The sequence below is a fragment of the Lonchura striata genome, chromosome 3 (genome assembly GCF_050655825.1).
Source record: "Lonchura striata isolate lonStrDom1 chromosome 3, ASM5065582v1, whole genome shotgun sequence".
Classification (NCBI taxonomy): Eukaryota; Metazoa; Chordata; class Aves; order Passeriformes; family Estrildidae; genus Lonchura; species Lonchura striata.
The window spans coordinates 40,619,144-40,630,961 of NC_140705.1; the positions used below are offsets into that span (position 1 = coordinate 40,619,144).

Genomic DNA, 11,818 nt, shown 5'->3' on the forward strand with positions numbered 1-11,818 from the left:
GGGAAGGGAAGGGAAGGGAAGGGAAGGGAAGGGAAGGGAAGGGAAGGGAAGGGAAGGGAAGGGAAGGGAAGGGAAGGGAAGGGAAGGGAAGGGAAGGGAAGGGAAGGGAAGGGAAGGGAAGGGAAGGGAAGGGAAGGGAAGGGAAGGGAAGGGAAGGGAAGGGTGAAGAGAAAGAAGAGGAGAAAGGGGGGAAAGAGAAACAGATAAAAGGGTAAAAATTTTATTAAAAAAATAAAAGGAAGAACAAGAGAAGGGGTAAAGTGAAAAGAAAGACGTTCAGACCATATTGGTTTAAAGAGGATTTCTGTGTTTCAGGGTCTCAGCCAGCCTCCCCCCTGCCCTCCGCCCCGTGCCTTGCATCCCTATCCACCTGCTGCGGAACCTCACGGCCTGCTCAGGCAGGGACGGGAGTCTCGGACCGTCCCGTCCCGCAGCCCGGGGAAGGGCAGCCCTGTCGGGGCAAAGCCATTTGGGAAAAAGGTCACCCCGGGAGCCGCCGGCTGGGCCGCCCCGCCGGAGTATGGCCTGCTGAATGAACTTGCAGCATTTTGTTCCAGCCTCTGCTGCGATGCTCTGCGGCATAATGAGCCGGGCCCTGTATACAGGCATTCATGCTGGTCTGAATGTGGTGTTGAACCTTCTCTGTGCCGGAGCGGTTTGATGGTTTGAATGGAGCTCCCTGGTGGGACATTGCTCTCTGCAACTGTGCCTCTTTGGATGACTGTTGTTCCTTAACATTCATGCCTCATTATGGGGCAACCTGTTAAATCAGGGAGAACAGTGTGCCAAAGTGTTACTCAGGGGCACCGGCAGTTCAGCGGTGGGCATAAATAAGGGCCGCCAAGGAAAATAACTTTCATCGCATCTCTGGGCAAAAGTGATCTCTCTTTAATGGTGCCTCTACTAGCCGAGTTTAAGTATATAAAGACCGATAGTGGAATGTTTTGATTGAGTCTAAACATTGTCTTTGAATAAAGCTGAAACCATGTAATTAATGTGTCTTTTTAATAAGGGACAATACGGTCGTTCAAGCTATTTAATTTCATTTAATTTTCCATCCCATTTGCTCCAAAGGCTGCTTTTACTTTTAACACCCGGCCTTTCATGCTGCATCTTGCTCCAGTGGGCACATTAGATCGGTTTCACCCTTCCTTTTTAGGGAAGGAAAAATAAAAGAAAATGTGGTTCCTTTCCTCTTTTGTGGACAATTTATTTCACTTGGGGAACTTCAACTTTGAGCCACAGGACAGAATAAAAATTGGAGAACTGGTGTGAATGCTTCCAGAGCAAGGGCTTTTCTTTTCTGAGTGGATGGGAACCAGCCACAATCGGCTATATTAATAAATAACTTTCCTCACAGTCGGCCTTTACATGGTTCTATTGATAAAATTGTTCGCGTGTCGTTCACGCTTTTTGACTCATTAAGGCCTGGGAGGGAGCGGCTCCCGAGGCGGAGCAGTAGGGTACCTTGGTCGCCTTAAAGGCCCTCTCTACCTCTGCGGCTTGCGGAATTTCAAGCCGGTCTCATCCTCGAGTGGCCAGGCCAGAGGTTACAGGGACATGTTCGTGGCTTAAATTTATTGCTCTCAACTTCTTGTTTATCCTTTTTCCCCCATTCATGCCGCTGATCAAAGGGGTCATCTTCAGTTCCCCACATCCTCTTCCCCCTCCTCTTCCCAGCTTTGCCGAATTGAAAACGAACCCATCCCTGCTCCCGGGACAGTCCCTGGCGTTGCACCCCGGAGAGATGCGATCGATGGTCGCTGGTGCTGCAGGCGGAAGGCGCGGGGTGGGGCAGGCGCGACATTTATCTCGCACGCTCACCAGTACGGACCATTACTATAAATACATTCACAGCCTACGCGGACTCAGTGCCGGCCAGCAGTCCCCGAAGCGGGCGCTGGCAGCGTCCGTCCCGTCCTTGTCCCGTCCCTTCCCGGGGCCGCCCGTCCGGGGGAGCTCCGCGCTTCCCTCCCCGCGGCCGCGGGCAGCGCCGAGGGCGGAACGAGCCGCCCCGAGCAGCCCTGCGTTCCCGCAGCTCTGCAGAGGCGCTGACACTTCAGGGCTCGCCCCGGCCGTGGCAGCGGCCGCCAGTGCCCCGGGAAGGCGGCGGGTCGGCACCGGCCGGGCTGGCAGCGCATTGCCGCGGCGGGCCCACAGCGAACGGCGGCCAACGTGGGCAAATATCGCGGCAGCGGCGGTGACTTGGCAGGCAGAGCTTTCAGTGCTTTCCGGCGCGGTGAAAGGCAGGGAGAGGGGAAAGAAGAATTTTGAGACGGCCAGCTGGTGAGAGGTGCCGGTTCAAAATCGCTCTCGTCCCCCGTGCGCATCCCTGTGGCCTTTGCTCTCTCACAGTGCCACTCGTGACGGCGGCAAATAAATCCAGAGTAAAGCTCCCGTACACAGTCACATCGAAAGCGACGTGCCAAGGTTTATCTTGCAGAAAGCGGGTTACTTGAGAAGAGCCCGCTCAGTTACCTTGCATCTGTCGGCAGATGTACCTCTAAGCGTAGCTTTTTGGCTTTCCTTTTGAAATTTATTAGGGCTGACTATTACAAAACGCCACAGGGAGGGGAAAAAAAAAAAAAAAGCTCCATATCTACGATTGTTTCTGAAAGTTCTGAAAGCTGTGGATAAAACTCATGTACCATTTTGTAACTTCTCCAAAGGACAAAAGTTTAGAAATCTTTTTAGAGTGTTATGAGGCATGGAGCAGAGACAACCCACCAGCAGGAATTAGATAGGCGTATAAAAGCAAAAGTGGAAAACTGAATTTGTTAGTGTCCTTCTTGGTCTGACAGGCACATCTGAAATGTTGTATGCACTTAAGGAAAAAAGTCGCACACCTTTCCTTTTCAGCTCCTGGAAAATTCCTGATACATTTATCCAGCCTGAATTATAAGATGACCTAATCCTAGCACCTCGTTGTGTCTTAATTAAAATGTTTATGTAAAGAGGAGAGTCATAGGCGCACACTCTGTTCAAATATCTTCGTTCTGGCTTTATTTGCAGTTGCTTTTTGCAGGTTCCACCTCCTAAAGTGGTTTCGATGTAAGAGATTTTGGGTGTGGGCGAGGAACTTGTGGATGTATTAAGGGAGGAATCCAGCTGCACACTGTTTGCTAGATAACTGTGTTATCGGCTGGCTGTGCCTGCTTGTTTCCTGGTGGCTGTATGTCTCTATTTCCTCCTGTCTCTATTTCTTAATCGTAGAGACCCAGCTTCCCCAGCACTCGCAGGTGCAGCGGTTTGTGTTTTACAGGGGCTACGGCAGCTCATATTTTGTGCTATTCATCCTCCTTAAGGATCAAAGCTCTTCTGAAACAGATTACTGGCCTGAAACCAAACCACTGAAATGGTAATATGGTCGTTCTTAAGAAAAAAAGTGTAGGTATTTTCTGGTGTTTTCCCATCAAGTACCTGCCCAATTTCTGTATGGCACACGCCAGGAATCAATAGAAGTTAACAAGTCCTCAAAACATTCCCCATCTCTTTGTTTAATCTCCTTTACAATAAAGCCAAGGGAAGAGAATTAAAAATCTTTGAAGTATATTAAACCTCAAAAGGCTCAGCCAAGTAGACTTAAAATAGTCACTTATTTTCCAAAACTGGTTTGTCGAGGAACAATAAAAGGAAGTAAAATTTATGGAGAAATTATACAGTGGATTTGTCACTTAAAATATCGTAACTGTCTCGGGGACAATACCCCATGCTGAGGATTAATGGTCCCTCCAGACCTTTGATTCACCAGCGCCTTTTCTTTGCCCTTGACAAATTGGATTTTTAGGAATGGGAAGGTCGCCTGGCCCATTGTCTGCCAGCCATTCACTCCGCCTGATTATGCAGGAGGGTTAGGGAAAGGCTCCATGTGACCCTCTTGGATGGGACTCCGCAGCTGCTCGAGGAGCCAAACTCTCTCACCAAACTCTGCGCCCCAGAGCATCCCCCTGCCAAGGGGTACCCCTCCTGCTCCCGTTGAAAAGCCGGCGTCCACACAGCGCCGCGTCACTCTGCGGGCGGAGATACGTCTGTGCTCATCCTCCCGCCGCCTGCCACTGTCACTCCGGCCCCCTTAAGTAGTTGGGGTTCCCGAGCGCTCACACCCAGCGGCAGCGATGCAAACCAGCAGGGCTCCGGCCATCAGCGTCAGCGCGGAGAGCTGCATCCCGGCTGGGCTGCGCCTGGGTCCTGTGCCGGGCACCTTCAAACTGGGCAAGTACCTGTCAGACCGCAAGGAGCCAGGACCCAAAAAAAAGGTATTTTCCTACGTTCACTCCTGCACCGCTGGACTTTGATTATTCGTTGACTCGGGGGAAGCCGGCTTTGGGAGAAGAGGCTGCTTCCCCCGTCTCTCTTCGATCCTCCCTTCCTAGAGCGAGCCAGGAAAGCAAAGGGAAGCATTTCCAGAACATCCTGAGATGTCTCCCCGCGGTTTTGCCAGGAAAGCCTGCCCGCTCGTGCCCTCTTTCCCTCCTCCCCAGCGCCGGGGCGCCTAGCCTGGCCGGCCTCCGGGACGAGACCAGAGGACACGGGGGCTCTCCCGGAGGAGTGGACGCTCCCCCGCCTTGGACAGAGACGTTCTGGAAGCGTCGCCTGAGCCCCGTGCCCGATGTCGGAGGGCCCTGGACCCGCCACCCAACCCCTGCCCCCCGGGGTTCTGCTCACTGAGGCATTGCCCCTCTCCCTGGCAGAGCCGGGACGTACCACGGCCGACTCCTCTCTCCTGGAGTTCCGGCGAGGCGGGGGCATGAGGCTGTCACAGCCCCCCGGGTTTTGGCTCAGGAAGGAGCAGGGCAGAGGCAGATGCACCCATTTATTTCTGCGGTTGGCTTGGGTTCCTCTTCCTGGCCGCGAGTCCTTTGGCTTGGGCCTGAAGGGAATGCGGGGCGAGAGGACCGGGGCTACCCCGGAGACGGCGTTGGGGTGCAGGTCGCAGGTGTCGGGGCGGCCCAGGGCAGCTCAACCTTCCCCCAAAGCCTCGGGGGGACCTCCTCCCCTGGAGCTTCAAACAACCGCACAGCCGGAGCGGGCGGGATGACGGCCACACGGCTGCTTGCTTCGGGGTCAGCCCGTGTCCGAGTGAAGGAGAGAGGAGGAGGCGGTGAAGGGCTCTCGCCCCGTCCATCAGGCTCTTCAGGGGGCTGCGGATGAGACCCCTCCTTTCGCCCCTCGGGCAGCCGCGGCTCACGCGTTCCGCTCTGATTTTTAATGCACTTTAATTGTTTTTAAACGCTCTGCCAGCCCACTCAAATTTATTTCTCATCTGGCTCCCTTGGTTTCTCGCTTTAGACTGCTTTGTTCCGATGACTTTTATTGCACGGTCATTCAGGGAATGGGCACTTCATTTTCTCTTTGTATGGGCAAGCAGATTATGAAGTATGGGGCTACAGGGACTCTGTAGCTAAGCAGAATCTTCTCCCCCTTTCCCTCCCCATCTCCCGACAAGTCCTGCATGTCACAGTGGTTTTGCACGGACTCAAAGACCAAAAAAAAAAAAAAAAAAAGTACCTGGGTATTTAATATAGCTTTTAAGCTAATATATAATAGCTGCGACTGGACAAGGTGCATTTGGATCAATGCTACCCAAGGGAAAAATCCTGTTTCCCCTTGCTGGGCAGAGGGTCTTCCATCCTTATCCTGTAGGACTGCAACCACCGCTAGGGCAGCCGGATCTCTTCCAAGGCACCTGCGAACTGGGGAATGTCCTACCCAAAGGTGGTGAGGACGGAAGCATTAAACAGGAGGCAAAAGGAGATGCTCTCGCCCCTGCTTTCAGCTGCGATGCTCAGCCTCCTGCCTAGTGTGGGGAAGCAGTTCGATGGGCCAGGCAGAGCGTTTAGGCAGGGGGACGGGTAACCTTTTTGCTCTCTTTGTGTTTCGTTTCACGTGAAAATGACAGCAGTACCGCCTGTTTTCCAGGTGCGGATGGTCAGAGGGGAATTAGTGGATGAAGCCGGGAGCTCAGCTCTGGAGTGGATAGGGTTAATCCGAGCTGCCCGAAACTCCCAAGAGCAGACACTGGAGGCTGTTGCGGATCTGCCAGGAGGACAGGTACCCCGCTCGCGGCTCCGGGCTGTCATGGCACTCTCTCCGCCACCTGCCTCCCCTCTCAAGCCTCCTGAAGAAGTTTCCTTTCTTCCCTCTCCAGATTTTCTACCGAGCTCTGCGAGATGTCCAGCCGGGAGAGGAGCTTACCGTCTGGTATTCCAACCCTCTGGCGCAGTGGTTTGACATCCCCGTCACGGCCACACCGACGCACGACGAGAAAGGTAAGCAACCAAATTAAATGAAACAAAACAAACCCTCTTTAGCTGACACCTTTGACGGGAACTCAAACTGCGGTAGGCAAACGTGGGTCCTCAGAAAAATAAATGCCTGTACAGCTGCCGTGAATTTAACCCACCACCCTTTAAACTAAGACTCCATCTGCTTACATTTAAAGAGTGATCTATTAACTCGGTAGCGTATGGAAAGGCCCACGTGCGTCGAGTTATTCCGTCGTCGGCCCGATTTAATGATTCTTTGATAGGCAAATGGAGTTTCTGTGAAACATCGCTATAGTTGGTATGTGGCTCAGCTCAGCTCACCCAATGCTTTTTCTAAAAACATCGGGTTTACCTTCCATCCTCAGATTTCAGAGACTCTTTTCAGGTCCTCTTGCGGGTAGATTCACATAGTCAAGCCAAAACTGGGCAGTACTGGGCAGTCCCTGTAAATTAGAATATATTAGGTAAAAGACAAAGTCGGCGTCAAATCACACTGAGGTCAGGATATGCAAAGATATTGGGAAAGGGAAGACACCCGTCTGGGAAGTCTTGTTTCAATCCGCAAACCTATTCTTAGCTGGAATTACACCGGTGTTAACAAAATGATACGATGGCAACACATTAAAAAAAAAAAAAAAAGGCGAGGGGAAAAAAAAAAACCCACTTCAGCGTTCACTTGCCGGGCTTCTCTGTCGGCGGCCACCCCCTTCAGCTGGTCCTGGGTCTGGACGCTCCCTGGGGCGTCGGTGGCGGCAGCTGCCTGTGGGCACTCCTCGGGCTGAGCCCGCTCCGCGGAAGATGAGGGTAAGGGAACCCCAGCCGGTCTTGTTTGACGCAGAAGATCCTTCAGCTTGGCAGTGTCCCCGGGAAGGGAGTGAGTACACGATCCGGGCAGGAGCTGCCCCCTCCCCCGCGTCACGGCTGGCCGCTCTGCAAGGTGACCAGGGTCCAGCCCGAAGGGATGGCTGCGGGAAAGCCAGGCTCTGGCTATTATATCACATCGTGCCATGTGCAAGAGTGCAAAACCCTCCTTGTACAAAAACTACACCCGGAAAAGAAACTCTTGGTCACATCTCTGTCCCCGCCACGTCGAAAGGCAGTGAGGCTATGCATCTGCCGAGGGTCACCCCCTCGAAAAGCCTGGCGAAGTTTCGGTAGCAAGGAGGACACGCGGCTGTGTTGCGCTCTACTCCTCTCCAGCAGCCCTTGCTGCGGATGGGTACCAGTGCTACTCGAAGGAAAAATGAAAGAGAGCTCAGGTCTGCAAGAGGTTCCCAGCGTGTGGCATCTTCCTCGCCCCGTCGAAGCAAGGCTGATTTGCAAAGTGACCCTACGGATCTGCTGTGTCTTCGGTCCGTGTATCAGCATGCTTGAAGTGCTCTTCTTTTAATGATCATATGTCATATGCTGACAAAAAAGCAGAAAAATCAAACTAAAGTCCCAAACCCCCACCAACCGAAAAAAGACAGCGGAAGGAATTCGGAGAGTTAAAAAAAAAAAAAAAAAAAACACAAAACGAAAAAATCAAACTAAATCAAAAATTTGGAATTCTTCTGTGTTTGACCTCTTTAATTTGGGTCACCGTGGTGAGAAAGAGGTGGTTTTTGGTGGGAGTGTGCGGTGGAGGTGTGTTTTTTTTTTTTTTTTTTTTTTTTTTTTTTTTTTTTTTTTTTTTTTTTTTTTTTTTCCCGGAGCCCTTCTTATTGAAATGGAGCTGAGCCGGGGAAGCGCCGAGCCGGTCTTGGTGGCGATCGGGAGCCGGTCCCGACCATCTTTTGCTGAGGATACCGGGACAGACCCGCGCTACTGAAGAGACCTGCATAGGCAAACGAAGATAGTGGAAGGGAGTCCGTGGCGGTCCGTGGCCGTATTCCTTTCCATCCGTACTGCTTCTTTACCCTTTTTCTCATGCACAGCAGTGGGACTGCCACCCTCAGCGGCCTGCTGCCGCTGCTTCTCTGGGGCCCGGGCAGACACAGTCCCGTCTCCCTCCCTCCCCGACGGGGCGAAAAACAGCGTCCAACGCCTTCATAATGCCGCAGATCCCCGGGACCGCCTCTCCACGGCTAACGAGGAAAGGCTGCACACGGCGGCGAGGACACAGGCGGCGAGACACACGCAACAGTGTGCGATGCTTCCACGCGAGTTCCCACACGAGTTTCTCGCAGAGAGCGAACATTTCGTTTTCCACCCGGAGAGGACATCGACTGATCCCTGTCAAAAGTGTATCGGGAGGCTTGTCACAGCCACCGCATCCACCCCGGCGACCCGCCCTCCCCGGGTGCCCCGACAGACGAGGGGCACGATGCAAGGTCTCACCCCTGTCATCCCCCACGGGATTCCCTGAAACGTGAGGAACTGCTCTAAGGCCTGGAGCGGGTTGTCATTTCCGTGCGGCGCTTGGCCTCACCTTAGGTGTTTCGGTGCATTAAACTGAGGGGTGAGGGTCAGCTGGGGACGGTCAGGGTGGGATAGAGCCAAAAGGGAAATTCAGGGGCTTATCAGTGTAGTATGGTGACTGGGAGAAACGAGAGAGAGTAAGAGAGAGTAAGATGGGTACAAAGAGACAGAAAAATAGAAGAAAGGAGAGAAGGAAGAGGAGAAAAGGAAAGAGGGAAGTGGGGAAAATGGGGAAAGGGGGGAAGGAAGGAAGGAAGGAAGGAAGGAAGGAAGGAAGGAAGGAAGGAAGGAAGGAAGGAAGGAAGGAAGGAAGGAAAAGATTGCTAGACAGGTGGCCACAGAGGCGGCATTTCACCGTTGGGGCTGGGGAGATGCTCCTCCTTGGGGCTGGGGAGATGCTCCTCCTTGGGGCTGGGGAGATGCTCCTCCTTGGGAGTACCCTCCTGGCAAGCAAGGCCAGGAGGGGGAGAGCGGAGTCTGAGCCTCTGCAGTGTCGGGCAGCCACCACAGCCGCGGCCACCGAGGTCTGTTCCGCTTGAGAGAAGTCGAAATGGGACGGGGTACAAAGGGCATTGTCCTCTGAAAGGGAACGATTACATATGGCCCATACATATCGGATATTGTCTCGCCGCGTAATGAGGGGCTCACGATCATTAGATTGGCCTTTGTTCGGTGTAGCCGACTCCCTGACATACGCTACCTCCTCTGCAAACGCCAACAGATGGGCCCTCCGACAGACGACTCACGGTAGCAGCTGCTCCCCCCGGCCCTACGGCGCCCCGCTCGCGGGAGCTCAGCCCGGACCGCGCAGCGCCCGCACCGCTTCGTTCCGCGGCACAGCACGGCGGGGGCGGGACGAGGCAGAGGGAGCGCGGGGATGCGCGGGGAGGCGCGGGGATGCGCGGCCGCTGCTGACGGGTACCTCCGCTTGCCTCCGCAGGGGAGGAGAGGTACATCTGCTGGTACTGCTGGAGGACCTTCAAATACCCCAACAGCCTCAAGGCCCACGTCCACTTCCACTGCGCTCTGAGCCACGGCCGGCCCTTCCTCCATCACGACCACGGCCGGCCCGCTGCCACAGCCTTCGGCCTGCCCCCCAAGGAGCTGCCGCCCGCTTCACTGCGCGGCCATCCGCCGTCCGGCTGCGGCCCTCGGGAGGCCGTCAAGCGGGAGGCCGTCGTCGCCTCCCCGCCACTCGCCAAGCCGGCGCTGCCCAAGCGGGCGGCGGGCAAGGAGGAGCAGGAGCGCGCCCTGGACATGAGCGTGGGGGCCGCCCGTGGGCCGGGGCCGCTGCTGGGGCCGGCGGGCGGCAACGGGCTGGCGCTGTGCCCCGGGGCGCGCTCCGCCTTCCGCCCCGCCGGGTCTCTGCGGGAAGAGGCGCGGGGCGCCGCCGCCCTCGGCTTCTCCAAACTGCTGGGGGGACTGAAGGCGGGACGCGCCGCCACCGAGGCGCCGCCGAAGTGCGGAGCGCTGCCGGGTGAGGCCGCCCCGCAGGCAGCGGCGGCGGCGGGGCTGGCTTGCGGCGGCGGGCTGCGCGCCTTCCCGCTGCTGTCGCCGCTGGAAGAGGCCTCGGCCTTCCGGCAGGTGGAGCGGGGGCTGCCCGCGGCCGCGCTCCCGCCCGCCCGCTACCCGCCGCTGCCCGGCGGGGCCCTGGAGCGCTTCGCGCTGCCGCCCTTCGAGGGGCTGAAGGCGTACGCGGGGGAGTGCGGGCTGCCGGTGATGCCGCTCACCGTCTACAACGGGGAGCTGCTCTACGGGGCCGCGCCCTACTACCCGCTGAAGCTGCACCTCGGCGGTCTCCTCAAGTACCCTGAGTCGGTGTCGTACTTCGCAGGGCCGGCGGCGGGTCTGCACGCCGCAGAGCTGGGCTCACTGGCCAGCATAGACCGGGAGATCGCCATGCACACGCAGCAGCTGTCCGAGCTGGCGGCCGAGAAAGGCCGAGGGAGGCTGGAGACGCTGCCGGCGGGGGCGGCCGGGGCTGCCGGAGGAAAACCCAAGACCGGGCACCTGTGCCTGTACTGCGGGAAGCTGTACTCCCGCAAGTACGGGCTGAAGATCCACATGCGGACTCACACTGGCTACAAGCCGCTTAAGTGCAAAGTCTGCCTGCGACCCTTCGGGGACCCCAGCAATCTCAACAAACACATCCGCCTGCACGCCGAGGGCAACACGCCGTACCGCTGCGAGTACTGCGGCAAGGTGCTGGTGCGACGCCGCGACCTGGAGCGGCACGTCAAATCCCGGCACCCGGGGCAGAGCCTCGGCAAGGCGGCTGAGGACAAGAGTGACTCTGGCTATGCGCAGCCCGAGCAGGAGCAAAAGACTGATAACGAGAGCGATGTGGATGTCTGCTTCACCGACGACCAGAGCGAGCCGGAGAGCGGCAGTCGGCACTGCGAGCAGTGATGCGGGAGGCGGCCGGGGCGGGGCGGGGTGAGGGGAGCGCTGCAGCCCCCCTTCCACTACTCTGGGCTCCGGGGCGGTCCCACGGGAGGCCGTGTCGCGGAGGAGCGCGGGCTGGCGGGCAGAGCTGCCGGCGGGGCGGGTAGGCGTGCGCGGGCGTCCCCGGGTTCCCTGCACCGCAGCCGCGGTGCCGGGACAGGGGCGGGAGGGCGAAGCCCTGGCGGGCCCAGGATCCCGCTGGACAGGCACCGCATCCCGATAGGAGCCCGCATTTCAGTGGCCATATATTTTTATTGTACCTTCGTGTCGAGAAAATTGTGCCTTTTGGAAACGATTTTTTTTCTATGCGCTCTCCCATCACTCGTTCCAGTGGTCTGAGCCATGGGGCTCAGCAGCAGACCCGGGTCTGCAAGCGCCTCTGGCACCTGTACACTTTATTTGACACCTTACCTGTGCTTGCTCGGGTCCTAATAAAGCAATACCAACAGCTTTTTGGAAAGACAGAAAAAAACAGGCAACAAAATGCCACTCTTGCAGCATGGAAGAGGTTCGCATAACAGGTGCACCATTTGATCAAGTTGCAATTATTTATAGCAGATAATATTTGAGTAACAAATGTAAAATAAATATTGAAAAGCATGACTCTAAAAGCACGCACTATATAATTTTAAAGGAAATACACTCTCTGTTTGGTAGAATACAAATGTGGTGTATGTTTGTTTTCTAATGAACGATGTACAGTGGAT

The 11,818-nt window shown here is 56.0% G+C and overlaps 1 protein-coding gene across 1 annotated transcript; it reads left to right on the forward strand.

Annotated features, from left to right (window-relative positions):
- Positions 1-3,983: 3,983 nt before the first annotated feature.
- On the forward strand, positions 3,984-11,184 carry PRDM13 (PR/SET domain 13). Its single transcript, XM_077781762.2, has 4 exons — positions 3,984-4,256; positions 5,920-6,051; positions 6,149-6,269; positions 9,607-11,184. Exons 1-4 carry the CDS (start codon positions 4,116-4,118, stop codon positions 11,073-11,075), a joined length of 1,863 nt encoding a protein of 620 aa, XP_077637888.1. The 5' UTR covers positions 3,984-4,115; the 3' UTR covers positions 11,076-11,184.
- The last annotated feature ends 634 nt before the right edge of the window (positions 11,185-11,818 follow it).

What these genes read in the sequence shown, in the direction of transcription:
- PRDM13 (XM_077781762.2), top strand. Translation starts at nt 4,116, where the DNA reads ATGCAAACCAGCAGGGCTCCGGCCATCAGCGTCAGCGCGGAGAGCTGC. An exon ending in AGCCAGGACCCAAAAAAAAG is followed by an intron (nt 4,257 to 5,919) that starts GTATTTTCCTAC and finishes CCTGTTTTCCAG; the next exon opens with GTGCGGATGGTCAGAGGGGA. An exon ending in CGGATCTGCCAGGAGGACAG is followed by an intron (nt 6,052 to 6,148) that starts GTACCCCGCTCG and finishes TTCCCTCTCCAG; the next exon opens with ATTTTCTACCGAGCTCTGCG.